Here is a 24,060-nt window from a genome sequence, read left to right as displayed (position 1 = left end):
AAGTTAAGAGGCATCAAATGAAAATACTGCCATGGTATTTTCACCCAAAGCTCAGCTCAATAGTATTTTATTTTATTTTTTACTCCTTTATGAGACATTCATTCAGCAAACAGCACCTAGTTCCTTCCAACTTAAAGACATTTTACTATTTTCTACTAAGCAAGTTTGTGTACTCTGTACTTGACACAAAAATGTTGGAAGAGGGAAATGGTACAGTTGCAATCACGATATTGGTGCATGCATGCCAGCATTTATTTAGCATTTTAAGAATCCTCAAAGCATTTCACATACATCATCCTGTAATCCTTAACAACCCTGTAAGGGATATCTTTATTATCCCCCTGATGCAGTCAGAAGGCTAGAAGAGAGCGGCTTGCCAGAGGATAACAAGTGAGTTCAGTTACAGGTAGGTAGCCGTGTTGGTCTGCCATAGTCAAAACAAAATTAAAAAAAAATCCTTCCAGTAGCACCTTAGAGACCAACTAAGTTTGTTATTGGTATGAGCTTTCGTGTGCATGCACACTTCTTCAGATACCTGAAGTGCGTTCAGGTAAGTTTAGAATTTGGGATTGTCTCAAGCTGCCAGGGCTGGAACTGGGAACCAATTGCTCTGCACACAGATATCCCATGTGATGAATTAGTAGGGCTGCATTTGGAGCATCTCCTTGGGCAGTAAGGAGCCACTCATGCTGGCTATTGGTTGTCTTCAACAGGAAGGGCTCTGGTTTGTTCTGACTACTAGCTTGATATTCTGGTTCCCCAAGTCTTGGCTCATCTCTTGACTAAAAACGGATTTCATTTCTACCACCAGAGAGTTGTCACGTTAACCCCAAAGTGACACCAATTTGGTGACACTTTTTGCAAGTAGCAAATTTCAAGAGAAATTTGCCAAACCAACGTCTGTAAGAATTTATGCAGCCCCGTTTTACCAATTTAATTATGTGGGGCTTACTCTGAGTAACTGTGCACAGAGCTGCGGTGTGATCCACAAAGCACTGACCTTGTAAAAGTGGGGTTATTAAAGAACCACTAATTTCCTGTCATTTGGGGAAACTAGGAGACTCAAGCAAGCAGAGTCTTGTCTGCTAGAATTAATTTAAGCCTCATCAATCTTATTGATCTGGAAATAAATGGGAAGTTCCATGGTGACTTTAAAAAATACATTAGAGCCATTTTAATCCAGGAAGACAATACGAATGTGGCAAAAGTGCATTAAAAATATCCTCATAATTTTAGAATATTGTAAGTCACCTTGAGCCCTTGTTAGAAAGACAATTTAGAAAATGTATAAATATATATGTCACCAACCCGTGTTTACCCAAAAGCTTTTTGAAAACAAAACAAAACAAAAAACCCCAGAGCAATGTGCTGCACATCACCATACACTTCTAAAGAGATTCATTTGGGGGGAGGGGAAGTAAACAGTGGTGTGTTTGCTAAATCTGTGACATCCTTGGTAGTGCTGAAGTATAAATTCAGCAAGTCAAAAGTTAGAAACCAAAAAGGATAATCCGCCTGCAGCACAAGCAAAACACAAAAGAACATTTTAAATGCACAAAGCTTTCCATAATACCCTTGCTTTTTATATATGAAAGAGCTTCTGTTTTCAAAGGCGTATTGTTGCTGTTCATGATTAAAACATTGTCAACCGCCACCTACAGACTTAGTTACAGTTGGAAATAAGGAAAAGGGATAACCAAAAGCAGGTCCCTGATCGCCCTAAAAGCAACACAGAAATATAGACTGTATAAGCAACAAAGTAGAGAAAGAAACAGGTAATCCAAGTAGATGCTGCGGGTGGGGTAGAGATGGATATTATAGATGCTCCCTGCATCACAGCATTTTCATAATTTTAGACTTGACAGTGTCACTTGCAAAATGTTGTTATTGCTGTACAGAAGCCAAAGAGAACCATTTTCAAAGTTCAGTGTACGTTATCCCTGATGTTGGGAAAGATGGAGGGCACAAGGAGAAGGGGACGCGAGAGGACGAGATGGTTGGACAGTGTTCTCGAAGCTACAAACATGAGTCTGACCAAACTGCGGGAGACAGTGGAAGACAGAAGTGCCTGGCGTGCTCTGGTCCATGGGGTCACGAAGAGTCGGACACGACTAAACAACTAAACAACAACAACAACATAGCAAGTAAAATATATGCATCCAGTATTCACATTATAAATAAAGGACACACAAAGAGAGGGGTTCAGGAGAGGCATCATTTGCAAAGAGAAGCTATTTTTATGGTTCAGCTCTACTGAGGAAGTCTTGGGCTTCACACTTTCAAGCATGCAAACCAAGTGCTGAAGTGGACCAAAAGAAGTATGACTCTACTGTCATGTGTTGCCAGAGGATGGAAGTCAGAGAGTTGCAATTCTGCAGCAAAACAAATAATATGGCAGGATTCACGCTCCTGAGAATCTCAGGGCCAAATCACACAGTAGTCATGGGCCACATGTATGTTTTGCTGGCGTTCTCTACCCCTTCCTTTTGATTTGAATGTAACTTCTAAAGCTATTAAATGTCACTAGAGGAAGTGGGGTAAGTTGCTTACCCCTTTCCTCTTCCAGCCACCTACACACAAAGAGATACACACCACCACCACCCATGAAGGTACTTTTTGATCCACTACTTTTTCAGAGAAAATATGTTTGGCTGAGTTGGGGGCGCTCAGCTAACATTTGTTTTCTTTTTTAAAAGGTGAGGGGGTGGACGCGTCTGTATTTGTATAAAGGAGAGACATTCTGGAAAGCTGTGTATGTATAAAATATTTCTACATCTTCTAGCTTGAAAATATATGGGCAAAACCAGCGGAAGTGTCAAAAGCCAAAGAGATGGCTAAATAATATTCCCAGCAGTTGGTGGCAGGGCCTTCTTTCTTTCTTTCTTTCTTTCTTTCTTTCTTTCTTTCTTTCTTTCTTTCTTTTTTTTTTTTCTTTCTTTCTTTTATTTATAACCCATTTTTTTTATTGTTCACACAGAGAAAGAAAGCAACAATAATAAAACACAACAGAAGAACATTTTGTTTAAATATAGCTTAAAGCAAAAACAGACAACGTACTAATGTTAACTACCCTAGCAAGACAAAATGTATGCAATTTGATCCATTTATATAATGTATGTGAGTTCAACTTTTCTTGGATAGGTACAGCACCTATGGGTAGGTAGAGTATTATATTGAGCGAAGCAATTGAAGACTAAATAACTGATAAGGGGAAGCAAAGGTAGAGTCACAGGTAGTAAGCAATTCAGTCTCGTGCTCTACCAACTGATCATGTGCATAATGTTCTTCATGTGTATACTGCATTACCTCCATTCAGGGATTCAAATGGACACATATAGATGACCAGGTAGATCTTGCCACCAGGATTTTTATTATTATTTTATTTAGTAGCCACAGATACAACACTTAACACCTGAGCAGGCATTGTGCTTCGATAGCCAGTATGCAATGGCAGCTTAAGTTATCCAGGCTACTTCAAATATAAGCGCATGAATTCACCTTTAAAACAGGCTGGCAAATAGCCACTTGTCTGTGTTAGTGCAAACAAGGCAAAGATTTTGTAAACTGGAAGAGAGCCAATTTTATTATTTCCTGCTATCATAGCTCACAAATTTAAGTGTGGACAAGACAACCAGTAAAAACACTTACCCACTTAACTGAGATAGCAGAAAGTGTTGGAGACTGGATTACTGGGCCAGTTGGAAACACAGGTAAGTGGGGACAGTGTGAGGGAGAAAATGACAGCACCAGAGGAGAAAAAGACAATGAGGCATTTGGATCTGAACAATCACTTTTTCTCAAAAAAAAAAGAAGAGTTAGAAATGTAACATGAGGTAGGAAAATTACATTAATTGAGGTGATTTGAAGGAGGTACAAAAGCAACACAAAACTTAAGAACATCTGTATTCTGCAAACTAAAAACTTCACAAAACTGACATAAGTCACAGTGTGTTCGGGGATTTCAGACTTTCTACTTCAGAGGCACAAATTGCAGGAAGTTTAAAAAAAAAGTGAAAGTTGCTTTCAAAGCATTTGGCTCTCTTTCAAGACAACAGCAAAACAAAACATTAGAAAAGAGGGTGGCGGATGATTCAGCCAGATAAAAATAATGTCCTTTTCGAAAGGAATGCAGTTCTAGACTTGGAGACATTAATGCAGGCTGTAAATCAATGGGTCAATGCTCCTTTATAATCATGATCTTCCCAGAAAGGGTCTTGATGGGAGCCAGATATACTGCACCCCTGCCTCCTGCTTAAGGACTGGCCCAAAGGAGCTGCTAAATGGGGTGGGGAATCCTTTCAATTTGCTGAGAGGTTGGTGATGAATGTACTCCTCCCCACATCTTTCCCCCCCCCCCCTATGTCCACAGCTCCTGTAGACAATAATCAGCTGCAGGCATCCCACAGCAACTTATCACGGCCCCCAATGTTAGCTTATGGGTCAGAATGTCTGAGATGCTTCAGCTGAGGAACTAGCTTTGAATTCCTTCAACCCCAACCCCCATCCCCGATGTGAAATTGAACTGCAAAGGGGACCAATATGCAATTTTCTATCGCGTCGCTCAATATTCTGAGCTGGACGGAAGAAAGTCAATTGCCACAGCCATTCAAATTGTTAACACAGTTTTGTCCAGCATAGCCTGCAGTCTTAATAAAAAGAGTACACCATTCCACCTGAAAGTGACCAGCTGAACTTACTACACTAAATAACAGTTTCCAATACACTCTATTGCACTTTATTGCTCCATTCACTTCAATGTAACTTGGGCATAAGTTTGTCTTCAAATGGAGCTAGCACAGTAACTGTATTAGGTGGGATGTGATGAGAAAAGTCACTTTTATTTCCCAGTCCTATGTGCCTTGATCTTGAAGATAATGTCACATTTTTGAGAAGGAGGGTGGTGATTTCTCAATTATGGGAGAAATTGATTCTGGATAACAAAATAAATTATTTCCCTAGAGCCAACTCTGCTTTTGTCCCATTTGATTACAGTCATTTAAAACAAATATACACTGGGGGCGGGGGGAACTCTACCTTGCTACCTTTACTATTATATAGGAATGGACTCCATTTTGGAATCTGCCATCTATTGCAACATACTTTGTTTTATGATGTATCCGAAGCTACACTATCATGCTAATAGAGGAGAAATGGTTTTGCAGATATTCTCTGCTCTGCAGTAATTTCCAAGCAAATGAGAATCCTCTCTGAAAAGCAGCTTTTATCTCCCAAGCACACTTTGCTACTATTCTAATTAACAACGACCCAGAACAGATCAGTATCTATTAGAAGAAAACTAAATATAATTTCTAATTTGGCTGGATGCATATGATTTCACTGAAGACAGGGGAGTTCAATTTGAGGCTCTTTATTATGTTGTATGTATTTAATATTGCATAACATGAAATACTATTAAAACAAAGAAAAATGGAATACACACTGCCCAGGCTTCCACCCTGGGGAAGTCACTTCAGTGCTACTAACACAGCAGCTTGGCTTCACCTCCGGATATGCACTCAATTGTCTCTCAAGACAGACAGGTGCCAACAACAGCATTATTATTGTTATTATTATTTATTAAATTTGTATACCACCCTTCATCCAAAGATCACAGAGCGGCTCACAACGTAAAAAGACAAAATGAGAACACAAAAAATGCAATATGAACAAGAGCAAGAACAAACCAATAGCACCCCTCCCAAAAACTTTTGTGGGGGGGAAATCTGAGATTCTACTCTTTCCCTCCAGAAACACAGTTCTTTTAAAATGCTTATCGAGCTACATTTGGGTTTGCGGACTGACAACTCCCAAGGACAATCATTGATCTGTTTCCATAAAATTGCTTTGAGGTGTCGTATATAAATTTTATTAAATGAATAAGCAAGCTTAAAGGATAGTTCTGTACAACAATCTCTCTCCTTGCACCATCCATCTCATTATTCAGAAGAAACAAAGCCTATGCAACAGCGTGGCCATAAAACATGTAGCAGTCAAGAGAAAGGAAGGTTCCTGGAGCAGGGAACGCATCACGCATAAATTAACTGGATCCACAAGGGATTCATGAATCCAAAACTAATGGTAGCATGCTCCCGTCTGCAACATATGAGCCAACACATATAATGTTACCAGCAACCCTACTGTTTCCAACACCACTCATCTGCTTTAACATACATGATCCTCTCTCATCACCTCCAGACACTTTAAATTGCAAATCAGCATTCCAGTCAGTCATGGCTTTGATCTCAGCTAATCAATTTCTCAACGCCTGCTGTACGATAGGAAACTATAGGACTCCGCTGTAAACCGAGCAACACTTGAAAAGGATTATACACTTCGTTTTCATACATCTGACAGCACAGCTGTATGGCCATTTTCTTTTTATATATTCTTGGAACATTGTGGTTGCTGCTCACATAATAGGAGGGGGGGAAATAAGTGAGGAAGACTAACAATTGGTTCCTTCCCACACCAACACCAGCACATTTACAGAGAGCAATGCTAGTATTGAACAATACCATTTCATTCACCCAGCCCACATGGCAGACAGTACAGCAGCATGGAATCTAATGACAGGAAAACAACAAACTATATATTTTCCCAGCAATCATTACCTGGCAGACTTTACATTACAATAGCATGGAACCCAACTATACAGGGAAATGGCAGCTTACTTGCCCTTGCAACATATGGAGTAAGCTTTAAAAAATGTTTTAAGGTGAGATAGTTATTGCGTGGTGACTTTTTCGCCAGATTTCTACACTTTCAAGATATCTGATAGTCTTTCGAGTGATAGGCCACCACCTGGGGCAGTGAAACGTAAAGCCCCAGCCCACAAAATCATGTCCACAGAGGCGTGATTGGTTTTTAAATGACCCGTCCACCACAACCTCTTCCTCTCAAAGCTGAAAAGATAGTTCCTTCCATTCAGCCACATATCTAGTTTTAAAGTCCCCAGTGGTGGTTCAGTTCTGAAGGCTGACATGGTAGATCCAGTGCCTTGACCTTCTACATTATTTTTTACAAAACAGAGTCCTAGGGGAATTCCTCACTAAGTTTGCTCCTTTAACTCACTTAGCAGAATTCATCTCACCATGCATCTTTCCAACAGAAGCTCATGTTTGAATGTGTGAACTCTACTAAGGTGAAGGGGACAAAGTGAGGCTTGCTCTCTATCCCTTTGCTGTCATTTGAAAACCTGGCATTTGCGTCTCTGACTCATATGATGAAGCACTGCTGTGACAACACACGTTCTATACCCGGCGTATTCTCAAAATTACACTGTAGTGGTTTAAACAAGGAAGCTATCACATCTGTTTCGAGTATTAATAGATTACACTCTCCGACCAAAGGAAACCAAGGTGATGTAAAGGGTTTTAAAACACAATACAGAACATAAGGCAGTAATTATAAGATACATATTTTTAAAAGAGAATCAATAGATTGCTTGTTTGCTTTGATCTTGCAAGGCAGGTAAAGTGTAATAATGACATCTTTTAGTATTCATATAGCACTTTAGAATGATCAAAGCACTTAACATACATTTTCCAAGCAATCCTTACAATTGCATATTTTTTTGACACATATGTAGGAAGCAAATGGAATCTAGGACTACTACACACATGCTTGCCACCCACGTTTGCACAGGACGTAATTTGAAATGCCCCTAAAGTAATGGTATTGTGACCCGGCTGCACACTCACTTGCCACCAGGTCTGGGGAAATACTATCTGTGATGAAGAATGAAAAAGCAAGTGCTCTTGAGTGCTTCCTGAGAATTAGACCAACCTACTTTCCCACATATGTGGCAGAATTGTTGGCAATCTTTTCTTTCCACCTACTACATATATACTACCCCTGTACGGGATACATGCTAGATCCTGTATGGCATAATGAGCAGAATGTAGGGACCAGAACCTACAAAGGGGATGGAGCTCTTTAAATTAAGGTTACCAGATTTTTTTTTTCAATGAATCCGGGGACACTTTTCAACTTCAATGGATTTTGTACGGGGACTGATGTGTAAATCCGGGGACTGTCCCTGGCAAACAGGGACGTCTGGTAACCTTACTTTAAATGCTTGGACTGTTGGCAACTGTTTTCAATGTAGATCGGGCTTCGTAACCCACCAGAGAATCTCTACAATGGAAGAACTACAGTGGCACCTCGGGTTACAGACGCTTCAGGTTACAGACTCCGCTTATCCAGAAATAACTCTGGGTTAAGAACTTTGCTTCAGGATGAGAACAGAAATTGCACAGCAGTGGCGCGGCAGCAGCGGGAGGCCCCATTAGCTAAAGTGGTACTTCAGGTTAAGAACAGTTTCAGGTTAAGAACGGACCTCCAGAACAAATTAGTTCTTAACCAGAGGTACCACTGTATATGAATCTCATAGGTGCATGGAAATGTCTCGTGAGAAAATCACTTACATGAACATCTAATGTCATATTCTATCATAGATGTTATTGTATTGTTAAGCTGCCTTGGGCATTTTAGTTGGAAAGGAAGGTTGCATAAAGGTATTATAGGGAGACCTAGGTTCAGATCCCCACTCGGACACACAGCTTATTGGTTGACCTTGGACCAATGTCCCAGACCTCATGAATGGAGTACATAAAATGTTTCAATGCCAATTTGGTATCTTTACTTAGAACAAAAGCCCACAACTCTGAAAAAAACAGCAAAGACAGCATAATAATACAGACTGGAGAAGAGGAACAGAAATTGAAGATGCAGCTACCTCATCAAAATATTATTACTAAGAATGGAAGCACGTAGACTCATGACACTGTTTTTTCCATCAACAACAACAGAAGAATTTGGGAGGAACAAACAAGGATGGAGCAACAATGGAGAAGAGAGATACTTCAAGCACAACCCGTTGTTTGTTAGCAGCTCCATTTTCAAACGGCCCTTCCCCCCATGAACATACAATTCAGTAAGTCAAGCTGCAGTCGCAGAGCAGACTGCAACATGCCAATTCGTTCCACAGAACTGAATGTGAGCTGCTGGAAACCAAGTCCCCTTGTATCTCTATAGTTGTCCTATTCGATACTGCAGTTCTTCAAGCGAATTCTGACTGAGGTGGCAAATCTATAACTTGACTATACCGCATCATATTGTAGGGGCAGAATGCTGCTGCATACAAGAGCAATAACAATACCCCTCTACACATAAAAGTAAATGTCAGAGAGTAGAATTCAATACTTGCCTCCTTCCTCCATGTTTTCTGTATGGAAAGATTTTTTTTTTTTTTAATGAAGAAGCATTTAATCAGATGACCCTCATCTGCCAGAGTAAGTAGCACAGGCCATACACAGGTTTATCACCTCCATAAATTTTAGACCTTACTCCCGATAAAGCATGTTTCATGTAATACTGTGCAGATCCTCCAATTTTCCAAAACATGAAACAACTGTAATTAGGAACTGTGAAGTGGAGTAGGGCCCAGTGTGTCAGTAGGGAGAGCCATCTTAATCCTTTTTTTTGATGGCCCCTAATTCTTTCACCTTCAGAGAAAAAAGCCTCTATTTTGAGAGAGAAAACAGGGAAAGGATTGTGCATTCCTTCCTTACAGGCCTTCCTCGACTCTTATAACTATACCCTATGTCTACTACTTTTCCTAGAAACATGCCCCAATAAACCTTTCCCTTCTGGTTTCAATAAAACTTTGAAACTGAATGAGGTCAGAAGTAAAATCCAAGATCTTTTACTTTCCTGCTAGTAACACTGTACTCTTACAAAACAGAGAGCACAGCAAATGCTACTGTCCTGGCAATGAGCCTTATTCACCAATATGCAATTAGCCTGGCCTCATGACAAGGGGCCATATGATAGCCAAGGTCCAACCACCTCGACTCATATTTGCTTGAACTTCAAACAACTCCAAAATTGCGGGGGGGGGGGGTTCCTCTTCCTAAATTCATAGGTTTGGTTTTTGCACTTCCATATCTCTTCTTGGGCAAACTTCATTCTTCACTTTGCTTTCTCCACACATGCACATATGTGTATTTGCTCCCAATACCACATTCTACCGCTAGTGCCACTCCTTTCAAATATTTCTTCTGCTTACATATGCTTCAATGTCTTTCTCCTTCAAAAGAGGCACAGTGGACTGGTCCGCATCTCATGCTAAGCAAAACCATAGCTTCGAATGAATGTGCAGGCTCTAGGAAAGGAAACTTTGCTCATTTCTGCTGCTGCGCCACACTGTGCTAAACCATAGTTTAGCTTAGCATGTTGTCCAAACCAAGGTTCATGATTCTGCCACAGTGATTCAAACGGCAGCTTACAATTTTATCACACAACTACCTAAACACTGCCATGCTGGGCTGTAAATCTAGTAAACAGCATCACAATACTTCAAGTAACAGGATAAAAATTATGATCAAGTGCAACAGGCTCCCTTTCTTCTTGAATAGCCTCAAAATAGAAGGCACATCTCAGGACATCATCAGATGAATTTCTGCCCTCTACCTCTTTGGCGAACTTGAAGTATTGTTAGTAACGTTGAAAAGGTTTCTCTGAAGAAACATAGTAAAAGTCCTCTTGCTGTTCTTTCGTATATAAGCTGAGAGAGAAAGAAAACTGGGTTAAGAGCTTTCAGATCACTTTCCCCCACGTGGTTTATGAGCAGTTTGACTTTAGTGGTGTCAAACATTATTCTAAAAGCATAGAAAAATAATTGGGTCTCAGTGGGGCTACTTACAGAAGTAGTTTTATATGCGTTATTAAAGCAGATGCCCATTATTCACAGTTGCAAACTACACAATTCAAAAGGTCTCTGTGTACTTATACAAAGAAAATGTATCTACTGTCCTTTATAATGTTCCCCAGCTCTTCATCAAAGAATTTCTAATTCAAAAATTGCCCCATTCTTATGCCTTTTTTATCATTTGGACTAATAAAAAGACTGTGAATATTCAAAAAAATAAAAACTTCTGGAGCCTATATTTCTAATGCCAATATTCAGATTCAAATCTTAAAGGACCCTTACAGTAAAACCTGCAAAGCCATATTGTATTTCCAATACAATAGAAAAAATTGTGAGAGAAAGATGGCATCATACTCTTTTGCTGCAACTAGAGAAACGTTGTAGATCAGGGGAGGCCAACTCCCAAAAGACTGCGTAGTTAAAAACTGGCAGTGATCTACCCCCTTTTGGGGGGTTCAGGTCAAAGTTGTTGAGCTACCTGTTGGACATGCCTGTTGCAGATAGTAGTCCAACAATTTAGAGGTGAAGTTTGCACTCACGCTAAATTCACTGTACATTTCAATCTCAATTTGAAACTATCAAGAAAACCATTTATCTTGAAGAGGTGGACCCACTGTGAAATTTACACTTTCAGTGTGGATGATGTATTTCTTTCAAGAGGTTGCAAAGTAAGCATCAACTGCCTAAGATTGCCAATTGACAACATTGTCAATTGTGGGTTAAACCACAGGGATGTGGGATGTGGGTGGCGCTGTGGGTTAAACCACAGAGTCTAGGACTTGCTGATCAGAAGGTCGGTGGTTCGAATCCCAGCGATGGGGTGAACTCCCGTTGCTTGGTCCCAGCTCCTGCCAACCTAGCAGTTTGAAAGCACATCAAAGTGCAAGTAGATAAATAGGTACCGCTCCAGCGGGAAGGTAAACGGCGTTTCCGTGTGCTGCTCTGGTTCGCCAGAAGCAGCTTAGTCATGCTGGCCACGTGACCCGGAAGCTGTACGCTGGCTCCCTTGGCCAATAAAGCAAGATGAGCGCCGCAACCCCAGAGTCGTCCGCGACTGGACCTAATGGTCAGCAGTCCCTTTACCCTTTACCTTTAAAGACCTGCTAAAGATTCAAGGAGATTTCCAGTGTTGTAGGAGCTATGGGATGGACAACACAATTTAGTACTACAAGTACTTAAGATACCAAAGCAACTAATTCTCCAACACTGGTAGGAGAAATATCTACCAGTTATCATACAACTGAATAAAAACTGCATGTACTTTCCATATTTGAACACACTGCCTATTATAAACAAAAGCTTTCAGGTGTATATTTGGACACCTGATCAGCCGGCACTGGACTACATGCCTAGACTGGCATTTTCTTTTGCACCTAGAACAAGTGATAAAGTTTTTGAGACTGGTAAATGGAATATTGTGGTAAGCTGTGCAGCCTTTGCATTCATAGCTTCATCCTGACTTCTATCTCCTCCACCCTTCCTTTTCTCTGCTTTTTTCCTTTCCTCTATTTCCTTTTGTGTTAAATCCTACTGTGAAGGAATAGAACTTTCAGCTATTTTGTTTTGGGGTTTTGCTTATAAAATGGTTCCTGTTTGCTTTAACAGTTCTCTTGCATAGGGAGTCAGCAGTTCACAGAAAGATTAAAGTACAAGGGGGTGTTTTGTTCTGGAAGGTTTGCACAGGAAGGTTATCCTCTGAACTTGCCCATTAAGGAGAAACAAACTTACAGTAACTAAGTGTCTACTCACCTTCTGATTGGCTAAATTTGTCAAAAGGTTGGGAGGGGAAGTGAAAATATTGTATATAAGTCCTGTCAGAATGTTGTGGAGTCAGAAACGTGATGAGCTGTATGAGAGGGGAAAGCCTTTAACATTTTAAAAGGGTTGTAATGCTGAAAGATGTCAAAGAGAGCAATTGGATATTACCTTAAATTCAGCTCTCCACAAATATGCAACTTGCAGATTATTATTTTTTTGAATCCCCATGAAAATTATTGAGCACTTTTGCTCTAATTTCTCCCAATAAACACTTTTTGTATGCAGTTTTGACTAATGTACACATTTTTTGCAAGTTTTCTGAATGCAATGCATTCTTGTACATCATTTTTACAAATATATTCATATTCATTTTTATGCACACTTTTACCAGATATATGCACTTTTGTAAGCACTGTTTGGCTGGAGAAGCATGGCTGTGTTTCAGTTCCTCTATTGTTTTGGAAAGTTTGAATTTGACTTGAAAGGTAAAATGTATTTCTCCCTTATTAGGCTACATGTGGTAGAAAAGAATGACCATGCCTCCTTGTCCAGCATCCACACATAGTAAGCCAGTGTTTGCATATGTGTATAGACACATATAGGGCCATAAATCCAATGCACATAATCTCCCAGATTCATGGGTTAACATCCACATTGTCCAGGCCTATGTTCACAGACCACCCACACCAATCAATACAGGAAATGATAAAAGGAACTGAAGGGGTGGCACCGAATTTTTCCCCCAAATGGATCAACCCCCATTTTATGTTTGGCCCCTTAAAGCTGGGCCAAATTAAAACAGGTTCACACCCCCAGACCCTCCAAGTGCCCCTATTTTCCAGGAACAGTCCCAGATTTACAAAAGCCGTCCCAGTTTCTGATTTGATCCCGGAATGTCCCGCATTTCCTTAGGACACCCCTATTTCCATCAGAGAAATGTTGGAGGGTATGGAGTTATACAATGCCCAAGCCAAAAAGATAAGTAACTAAACAACCTTTAGAAGACATCTAAAGGCAGTCCTGTATAGGGAAGCTTTCTGTGTTTACTATGCTTTTATATATGTTGGAAGCCACCCAGTGGGGTTGGGGCAACCCAGTCAAGTGGACGAGATGTAAATAATAAAATTGTATAATTATAATTATAATTATAATTAACATCCCTATTTTCATCAAAGAAATGTTAGAGGGTATGCACCCCCACCCTCACTGCTCCCCTCAACTTCCCCAAAATGAGGGGGATCTCAATTTGGAAGGTGATAAAAAGTCAAACATTTATCTATGTTTAACATTTTATACTTACTGCTGAATGTGTAAATGAACCCAAATAAATGTTTGTTTAGACTGGGTCTTTCTCCATTACTTTTTTCCCCAATTTGTTTCTATGCACAGGGATTTCAGAAATCAAAACTCCTTGTCTATCAGTATTTTTGTTTTTAAAAGCCTCTGTTTGCTTTAATCCTCCAGGAAAAACAAAACAAAACCCTCAAGAGGCACTATGGAAGCCAAGGTCCAAGGCTCACAGATAATGCATACATCCTTAAACTAAGCCATCCCCACTCTTCAAAATTAAACAACTATTTAATAAAGCCACCCAGTCAATCCAAAGTTTACTTTTAAATATATTTAAAACAAACATCTGCGTTTTCACACAGGCTGCACAGCAATCCTAGCCTTCCTGTTTAGAAATCTGATGGTCTAACAGACCTCTTTGAAGAAAGTGTTTCAAAACCAGATTACAAAGCAGCTGTCCCAAGAGTTCTAAAACAATATAAACCTATTTTAATTCATGTTTTTGTAACAGATGGCTTGGTCTAAAAGCAAGCAAAATTACCATTCATCTGGTTACCTGGTCTAAGTACAACTGCCCATTGGTGACCACAGGACTGGCAGACATGGGTATGGCAAGAAATTCATTCTGTCTAATGGAATAATTATTTTAGGGGACGGGAACACTTCTACAAAAATGGTCTCCCAGAAAACACCTCCCTCCCTGATCCATTACAATAACACTGCTGCCAATACAATATATCTTTTTAGTTGTGGATAATAGTCCAAGCAATTGAGGTTATTATGTATCATTTTTTGTTTGTTAAGCTTGTGGTGATTTTAGCATATCCTCACCGTACATGTTATATCTCAGATTTCTGCAAGGATCTGAGTTAAGCCCAATGCAGGAAATGGGGCAACTCATTTACACAAAACGCAGCTACACTACAGCGCTAGAGCTATGAATACAAAAGTTCAGTATGTAGTCTGTATAAGAAGCAATATTGTCAAGCTAGACCGAAATTAGAAGATGCCACCACACCATAAAATACTAGGGAAATAAATAAACAGCACTCCAAGGATTGCTCCACTGGAAATGCGCCCAAGTTATCTGCACCCAGATAAATCTCTTATCAACCTTAGACACATTGGAACATGCCTTTATTTGAGTCTGAGGTTCCTACGAGCAAGCAGTTCTTCTTTCAGAAAATAATCTTTGCACATAAGTCATTGAGGCCCAAAATAAATGTTTTGTGCTTAGCAAAGTCACAGTCTGACCTGAGGAAACATGGAGCAAAAAATTCTGTGAAATGCAGGATGCATGCACAGGAACTTAACTGTCTTCCACCCTCACTGAAATAAATTGTTCCATTTACACTGGAAATGAATGGCTGATCAAGAAACATGCAATAGCAAATATTAGCAACCCAATTTAGAACATTATCAGCTCAATTCTATCCATGTCTACTCAGAATTAAATCCCACAATTCAATGAGACTCATTCCCAAGTGAATGTACAGGACTGCAAACATGCAGTCTTAAGTAACTTACTTTCCAGGATGTTCAAGCAATACTGAACTCAGTAAGCTTTACTTCTGAGTACATGTACAACATTCTGCTTGTTGGAAATATTTCTCCTTCTCCCACACACCCCTCGGTATTCGTGAACTTGTCCATTTAATTCTTCACAGTCGTAATATTATTTTATTATTTGTACTATGATTTATATTCTATTTTTGTACACTGCTTCAGTATTTTTTAAAATACAGAGCATCTTATAAATTCCGAAGAATACATAAATAAGAACAATCATTGCAGGTCTTATGAGAAAACATCCTTTGGGCAAAAAATATGCCAGTGTGTGCTTTGTTTTCAAAATCTATCCAAATCACTACTGTGTCTTACTGATGATGGCTAAAATCAATTTTATTAGCCCAGACAGCTAATTTTAATTAGCAGATGATGAAGAAAAGACAGGAACATTACTTACTGTATGGAAACCACTCCAGTTCATCATCCAAACAGGATCTTTAAATTCTACCTTTCCACTAAGGCAAGCAAATCACAGCACTTGAACACAGTATTTCAATAGGCTGTCTAAAAGAGTTCAGGTATTACAGTTCACTGAAAACTCAGCACAGCACTTTAAAAATGAAAGGGGGGAAAGCATGAACAAGACCTAGCAACTCCAAGCTGTGTTCTTAAGCCACTTAATTGGTATTAAATATGGGAAATGGGACTTAGATTACAATGCAATATGTTATGGATCATAGTAATAGAAAAATCACAAGGAACTGGATGCATAATTGGAGTCCAAGAAAACAGCAGCAATTAGCAACCCTATCATAAGCATTAGAGGATAAGCTCATTGCCTACAGGGATAAGGAACAAATCCCACAGATGAATTCTACATGCATAAGAGCCTCCCTGAAGTGTGTTTCACAAGTTTTGCAAACGCAAGCAAAAGTATTTTGCCTTTTAAGAACTTAGGCATTCTGCTGTTTAGAGAGGAAAGTTAGATGAACACTGTACTGCAAGACATGTCTACTCAGGCATAAATCCTGGAGAGCTGAATAGAGTTTACTCTCAGGGAAATGAAGAAGCCCTGCTGAATACAGTGGAGTTTGCTTCCAAATAAACTGTATGTGACCCAGTGCTTTATCTCAACCAAGTGCACTACTAAAACATGGCTCCTTTTGAGATACATCTTCACAGCTGAATGTCTTCAAATGAACCAACACAGACAGTGTTCCAAGAGCAGACCTCCTTAGCACCAAGGCCACACTGAAAATATCATTTTGATCAGTAGATAGGGTAGTCAGGTGAAAAAGAGGACAGGGTACATTCACCTTTAATAGAAGAGAGAATTTCAGCAGGTGTAGCAGGAGAAACCACGCCTGCTGAAAGTCCCTCCTTCTACACAACTATTATAGATGCAGGAGTCCAGCCAGATAGGCATTTTATCCACAGGGCTACAGAAAAGCTGCATCTTATTTCCAAAAGCCACATGTGACACAGCTTCCTTTGCTTTTCAAACTTTTGTTGCATATAACGGACACTGTTTGCATCTTGTTTCCACAAATACTGCAAGTGTCATGCACGAGCTAAGTTTGGTGAACATGACACGCTTATTCTCTGATACTGCTGATGTAAATGCTTCCCCCCCCCCCCATCAAATGGGAACCTTGACTCAACCTCTGAAATATATTGTTGTAGACTTTAAAGAAAAGCATAACCCTGTATATATAGTTAGGCTACTTAAATCCTCAAGGGAATGAATGCAAGCTTGTGTGCTGAGATTTAAGTAGTCTAACTTTTGGGATAACTTTCTCAATTATCCCCAAAAGATGGCAGGTTTTTCAACCTGGGCTAAATGCATATCTGTAATACAAAGGGGACAGTATTCCATTCAGATATGGCATCATTAAGCACTGCCACCAATACTATTTATTGTGCGTATGCATAACTGGATGCCCCTGGTGAACATGATTATTGTTAATACTACTACATGCCTGATTACCAGGTTTGGGGACCAGCGTTCAAAATATGCATCCCAGAAAGTGTTATTAAGGAAAATCTGTAGGAGCGAAGAAGAAGGCAACCTCCAAGAAACCACTCTGTCAAATGGTACGCTTTTATCCTTGGGGATGGCTCCCAGTTCCTAGTGAGAAGGAATCATTTTCATTAAATAGGTGAACTGGGGCAGCTGTAGCCCAGGGGCAGGCAATGTGATGCCACCCTGATGATACTGAGCTACAACTCCCATCAGCCCTGACCATTGGCCATGCTGGCTGGTGCTGATGGGAGCTGTAGTCCATAAAATAAATAAATCTGGAAGGCACCATACTGGCTACCTCAGGTGCCCAGGAAGCTGCTAAAACAACAGGCCCTACCTCTAAATCAGGAGCTGGCAACCCTAGGAGTCATTTACACTCTATAATAATCAACTAAACATCATGTTTTGGAGTTCATAAACATGCATATCTTGAATACGTTCATCCAGTAACTAGCACTCATTGAGATCTATGGATGTATAAATTACCACTCATGAGAATTATGCTATGTTGCAGCTTTCTCATATTGCTGAGGTTAAGTGTTAAGCCTCTACAGAATGTCAGACAAAATCACCCATCCTGATGCCACATTTTGCTTCTCAGAAGCCTTACCAAAAGAGACTGTTTTTTGTTAAGTCCCACTCACAAAAGGCAACTGTTGGCCCTTGAATCTTCAAAATGATAAAGGGCATTTAAAAACCAATGACCACCACCCAGCAGCCTTTCTCTAATGAGACTTCCCTGTCTCTGCTATGGAAAGGATGCATACAAAGCACGATGGGGAAAGTACCTGTGTGTGTGTGTGTACGCGCGTGCGTGCATGGAGCATTTTCCTATCTCAGACAAGAAATGGAAGCTCCCACACACACAGGGAGCTGGGTCATAGCCAAGATTAACATTGCATTTCCAGGACACTCGAGCCAAATCATGCAAATGAGAAAATTAGAGGTTTAAAAAATATACATGGTGTGCAATCCACGACACACTTTAAAACACAAGGCTGTAATCTCATGCACACTTACTGTGAGCATTCATAAGATCAGGGTTTGCCCATAATATTTGAATTAAATACAATGCATAAGCATGCTTAAATGTTTCCTGGTATTTCACTGCAAGGCTGCTACAATGAACAGCGAATGTATGGCATTAACTGGTTTATACATGCGGACCTAATGAAGTGGCTAAGAGATTGAGCAGGGGGACTCGAGTTCCAATCACATCCCATTCAAACTCACGTGGTGATCTTAAGCAAGTCACTCTCCTAGCCTGCCCCCACTCACCTCAGAAATAGGAGTCCAAAAATAATACTAATTACTGACCTATTTTATAGGACACTTCTGATAATGATAACGGGTAAACCACTCAAGATATTCAAAAGTGCTATATAAGCATTAAGTGTTAATATTTATATAGCACTTTTGAATATCTTGAATATCTTGTGCTGTAGATCTCAACAAGGTCAAGTTTTCAGATGATGATCTTCTATGCAATAAATTGATAGTCTTGGATAGGGTAGCCAAATGAAAAATAGGACAGAGCCCTTGCACCTTTAATACCTGTTTAGAAATGGGAAGTCCAGCAGGTGTGCCTTGCATTACAAACTATGCTGAAATTCCCTCTTCTAAATAACTATTGAGGGTGAAAGAGCCTCATCTCCTTTTTCATTTGGCTACCCGTCTTAAGGTAAAGATAAAGGGACCCCTGACCATTAGGTCCAGTCGTGACCGACTCTGGGGTTGCGGCACTCATCTTGCTTTATTGGCCGAGGGAGCCGGCGTACAGCTTCCGGGTCATGTGGCCAGCATGACTAAGCCGCTTCTGGCGAACCAGAGCAATGCACGGAAACACCGTTTACCTTCCTGCCGGAGCAGTACCTATTTATCTACTTGTACTTTGACGTGCTTTCGAACTGCTAGGTTGGCAGGAGCTGGGACCGAGCAACGGGAGCTCACCCCGTCGCGGGGATTCAAACCGCCGACCTTCTGATCGGCAAGCCCTAGGCTCTGTGGTTTAACCCACAGCGCCACCTGCGTCCCTAGTCTTAGGTATGAGTAAATACAAAACAAGAAATAGACAGTTCTGGGATGACAGCAGATCAGATGCCAGTTCAGCTAAAGTTAGTCATAGATAGGACTGCACACTTACATAAGAGTAAATACCACTAAATACAGGAACCTTACTCCTGAGTAAACATGTTTAGGTTCATGGTGTACACACCACTGAAAGAAATGGAGCAGATAGTGCAATCCTCTGTGTGCTTACTTGGTAGTAAGTCCCATAATGTTCAGTGGAGTTTACTCCCAAGTAAGTGTGCACTGCCTTAAGACAGTTGTATCACCACCTTGTCTCATAGGTTTCAATGACAGTTAAAGTCAACTCTCTCTATATATTTACCTATGATGTAAATTTGGGCTTACTCCCAAACATGACAAAAAATTTAGCTGGCACAGTAATGAAGTTGGCAAAACAAGCCAAACACTGCCACCCTGCAGTTTATTCATTTTTAAGATATCATAATAAACTACTAACCTAAAAATTCTCTCTCCCTCTCCCTTACTCAAATATAAGAAGCTTAACTCAGAGAAACGTTTTGAGAGGATCACTTCCCTTTCTTCAGAAATCAGACAGCACCACGCAACCAAAGTGAAGCACTTTTAGCTGTGTTTCCACCAAACATTCAAAGCACACCCACCCAAAGAATCCTGGGAACTGCAGTTTTCCCCTCACTATTCCCAGCACCCTTTAACTAAAGTTCCCAGGATCCTTTTGGGAGGAGTGCTTTAAAGGTATAGTGAGTATGCACCCTTAAAATCTCTCATTGAAATCAATGGGGCTTAACCACAGTGACATTGTGCCCATTATATGCGTAGGTTAAACCATTCCAAACCACATTCACTACTACAGCTCATCCCATCCAAAAGCCCCAGGACAATATACATCATTCAAGGTGCCAGAGTGCAACTCTGAGTTACAGCTCTGGCTCCCACTTTGTATTTTTTTGTCTCTGGAGGCCAGATCCTTCATAAAAGGCATTCTGGCATTGTTCTGAGTTTCCCTGTGATGTGCATTATACTAAGGGACAAGTGGATAAATACTTTTAAACCCTCCCACAAAACCTTCGGAGGGCAGCAACAGCAGTAGCTTCTTTTTGCTTTGGGGCTGTCATTTTATCCTTTCCCCTGTCTATTGTAATTACAGATAACGGTAATGGAGGCAGTCAACTTCCTAGATGCTTCATTTTACATGACACAGTTCCTCTTCAGTTTCTCTTTTTTCCCCCCTAACTGTTAACCCAAGTGAATCCAGGCAGAAACAGGAGAACAGCCACAATTTAAAAGATACATAGATACACACACTAGATGGCAAAGTAATATTAAAAACACTAAGTCGAGCATTTTAATGGAGCCCAGTATCCTTTCGCCCCATCCCCCACTGAGTTCAAATTTTAAAAGTACCCCCCAAAAATATGCAGTGGCCAGCACAAAGCATTCAGTTCTGGGGTTTAAATTATTGCTGTTATTGTCATTGCTTCCTTTATCTCCCCAGTTCATGGAACTACAACTGTTGTTTTTATTTCCAAAATGCTACCTGAAACTCTATACAGGGTCTCTACCTTTGTTCCTTCATGTCACACACATAAATACTTATCTGGCAAAGTATCTCTCTCTCTCTCTCTCTCTCTATATATATATATATATCTGCAGCCCGCAAAAGAGCATCTTGTAACTCTGCCAAATTCAAACATCCCCTGCTGAGAGCTGCTGGCTAACAAAGTGAAAGCAAAATACCAACAAAAGTGACACCCTGGAAGGACCCCTGCATTGGAACAAAGGCATTATCCAGGCGATTAATAACGCGGGATGGGGAAGGGTGGGGAAAGGGAAGAGGGACTCGGAGGCACAATAACGCAGGCAGAAACCCGGAAGAGCCCGGCGTTGCACATCCCACACTTCTCTCTCTTTCTCTCTCTCTCTCTTTTTTTTTACCTGGGACATCTGAGGTCTGAGGTTGATCTCCTTGAGATTGATGGCGTGAGGGCGCAGGTTGTTGAGCAGCTGGCAAAGCAAGACTCCATCGCGGAGGGTCTGGGCCAGGTCGAACACCTGCGCCGTGTCCCAGGTCACCCGGTGGTTGACCGGCAGCACCCGGCACTGGATGAGCCAGTGGGCGCATTGCTTCCAAGGCTCCATGCGCGCTCGCCGCCGCCGCCTCAGCCCCGGGAAGAGAGAAGAGACCGCTTTCGCCCGACGCCGAGAACTCCAAAGGCAGCCGAAGCCGCGCGCCCTCCTCGCCTCTCCGCCTCTCCTGCTGCCGCAGCGCCTCTCCTGCTCTGCCCCTCGCCTCGCACGCACTGAGAGGAGCGGCGCACGGAAAGGCAGCCGGGGAGGCTGGTGCGCGTGCGGGTCCCCCTCGCGGCGCAGCCACACAGAGTCCGGCGGCGCCTGAGGGAGAAAAGAGGAAAAAGGCAGCGCGCGTGCGCCCACCCAACCCGCGCGCTTTCAGGTTGCGACGCCGGCTGCCCTCTGAGGGGACCGGGCGCGCTCTGCCTCACGCGCCAGGCGCAGCGTGGGTTGTGAGGGGCAGAAAGCCAACGGCAGAGGGAAAGCTGGAAAGAGGGAGGGGAGAGAATGCCGGGTCTCGCGCCGGTACTTGCACTGGCTGACAGGACGTTTCCAGCAGCGTTTCAAAGGGCAGGTTATGACCTATAAAGCCCCCAAACAAAGAAAGGAGAAGCTGTGCGGCTCTCCTGACGCTATTGGACTACAATTCCCATCATCCTTGGCCATTAGCCGTGCTGGCTAGGGCTGATGGGAATCGGAGCTCACCAGCTGCTGAAGTAGCGTTTTCCAAACTTGGGTCGCTTTTTTTAGACTACAATTCCCACCATCCCTGTTAGCTGGGGATGATGGGAGTTGTAGTCCCCCCAAAATGGCGACCCAGGTTTTGGAAATACAGGCCACTGGTTCGCCACCTCTGCACTAAACTGCAATCTAAGGTCACCAACCCGGCACCCTGCAGATATTGTGGACCACAACATCCTTCACCCACAGCCAGCACGGCCAATGGGCAAGAATAATGTGAGGTGTGATCGGAAGCATCTGCAGAGTTATCGGGTCGGCAGGCGCTGCCTATACCCATATCAGCCTGACCATAACTTTGGAGGGGGCACTCATCTGTAAAAGCAGTTAGGCTGCTGGGCAAACTGAACAGGGCCTTTTCAGTGCTAGTCCCCAATGATGCCATTTGATTCCAAGCACTAATTTTAACCTGATCTTAAAGACCCATTTTTTTATCATGGTCCTTGGAGGCTACCCAAGGCTATTGGATATTGTTCTTCAGCTTTAAATGGGTTGTGTTGTTGGTTTAGTGGCTTGTATATTTCTAGGGTGGAATTGGATTTTTGAATTGTTTTAACTGGTTTTACAATTGGATTTTATAGATAAACTTGTGCATGGTTGTAAACTGCTTTGAAAGGCAACTGTGCTTAAAAAGCAGCCTAGAAGCTAATGACCAGAAGGGCTGGTGGTTCACACATGCACATCAAATTTCTTTTCATATAATTACTGTACACTTCCACACTTCTCACAAGAATGATCATGGAGTTTGTTTATACTATTTACAAGCTATCCTATAATATACATTCTTTGGCAGCTTACAAAGAAAATTGATTTAGAATAATTACAATAAACTGCATATAAATATAAATATCCAGTAGGCAACCTTAAATTGAACATGTGAGCACCCAATATCTGAGTGACTGAAATAAGTATATAGCATTTTATTTTGCAGGGGATTTGAAGCGATGTTTTGATTTGCCTGCTGAGACACAAAATAGGGGAAAGTAAATAACATGTTCCTGACATAAAATTGATACTTGCTTTTATGGGCAACAATCTTTAAACAGTCAAGACAAAAATAATTGTTTGTTTACAAGCAGTAGGAAGCTTCTGTGGTTATCTAATAATTCCCACAGTTTATTTATTTTATTACATTTTTATCCATGGAGCTCAGAATGCCTAGGAGTAACTCCCATTGAACTCAATGGAGCTTACTGCTGAGTAGACATTCAGAAAATTCCACTGTAAAGTTACAACATGCCCCATTGAATGTATGGTTCTCTTACCCCACCCCACCCATCTTATCCTAACAACAATCCTGTTAGGTAGGTTAAGCTGAGAGAAATAGACTAGCCCAAGGCGACAGAATCAACATCATGAATGTATCAGGGTTCATAGTTCAAAATCTCATCTGTTCTGTTCCTGCCTTTTTTCTGGCAGGAGTCCTGCATGCCAGATTTTTTTCAAAAGGGCATGTTTTTGCAGTATGAAGATTAAGTAAAGGAAAGCCTTCACTACTGAATTCCTACTAAAACAAAACAGAACAAGGGCAGTGTTAGGAAAAGGTAGTACCTTACCTAATTATTGTATTTGCAACATTTATACATAGCTTAAGGGTTCAGATTTTAAGGTATAATTAGAGTCCCATCCTATGCATACTTATTCAGAAATAAGTTTAGCTATGCTCAGTGAGACTTTAATACTAACTGTGCTTGGGGTAGCATACCTGCAGGACAAGCCTAGGCATGTCAAATCAGGTATGTGGCATCTGGATCCTAAAATATAGTAGCCTGGATTGTAGTCAAAGCTGGTAGATAGATTTACTAGATAAAAGATAACATTGTCCCTATGAAGCTGTGTTTAAAAAAAAACCTAAACTAATTAGTACCTGCTACATCAGTTTCTTCAACCTACATGAGGCACCAGGGTTTCT

At 41.2% G+C, this 24,060-nt stretch overlaps 1 protein-coding gene across 5 annotated transcripts in view; it reads right to left on the bottom strand.

Annotated features, from left to right (window-relative positions):
- VAV3 (vav guanine nucleotide exchange factor 3) overlaps positions 1-21,841 on the bottom strand; it is a 158,511-nt gene extending 136,670 nt beyond the window's left edge. For 4 of the 5 annotated variants that reach the window (XR_014549604.1, XR_014549605.1, XM_083620443.1 and 1 more), the window contains exon 1: positions 21,276-21,829. Coding sequence is in view for 3 of the 5 variants with exons in the window: in XM_083620443.1 (XP_083476569.1) it covers positions 21,276-21,479 (204 nt within the window). In the remaining 2 variants the exon portion in view is untranslated. Of the gene's footprint in view, positions 1-21,275 lie in introns of all 5 variants that reach the window. The other variant, XM_083620442.1, reaches the window with a different exon arrangement.
- Between the last annotated feature and the right edge of the window lie 2,219 nt (positions 21,842-24,060).

The sequence above is a fragment of the Podarcis filfolensis genome (genome assembly GCF_964270895.1).
Source record: "Podarcis filfolensis genome assembly, chromosome: 6".
Classification (NCBI taxonomy): Eukaryota; Metazoa; Chordata; class Lepidosauria; order Squamata; family Lacertidae; genus Podarcis; species Podarcis filfolensis.
Note: the sequence above shows the minus strand (reverse complement) of the source record. Positions and strands in the feature narration are given on the sequence as shown.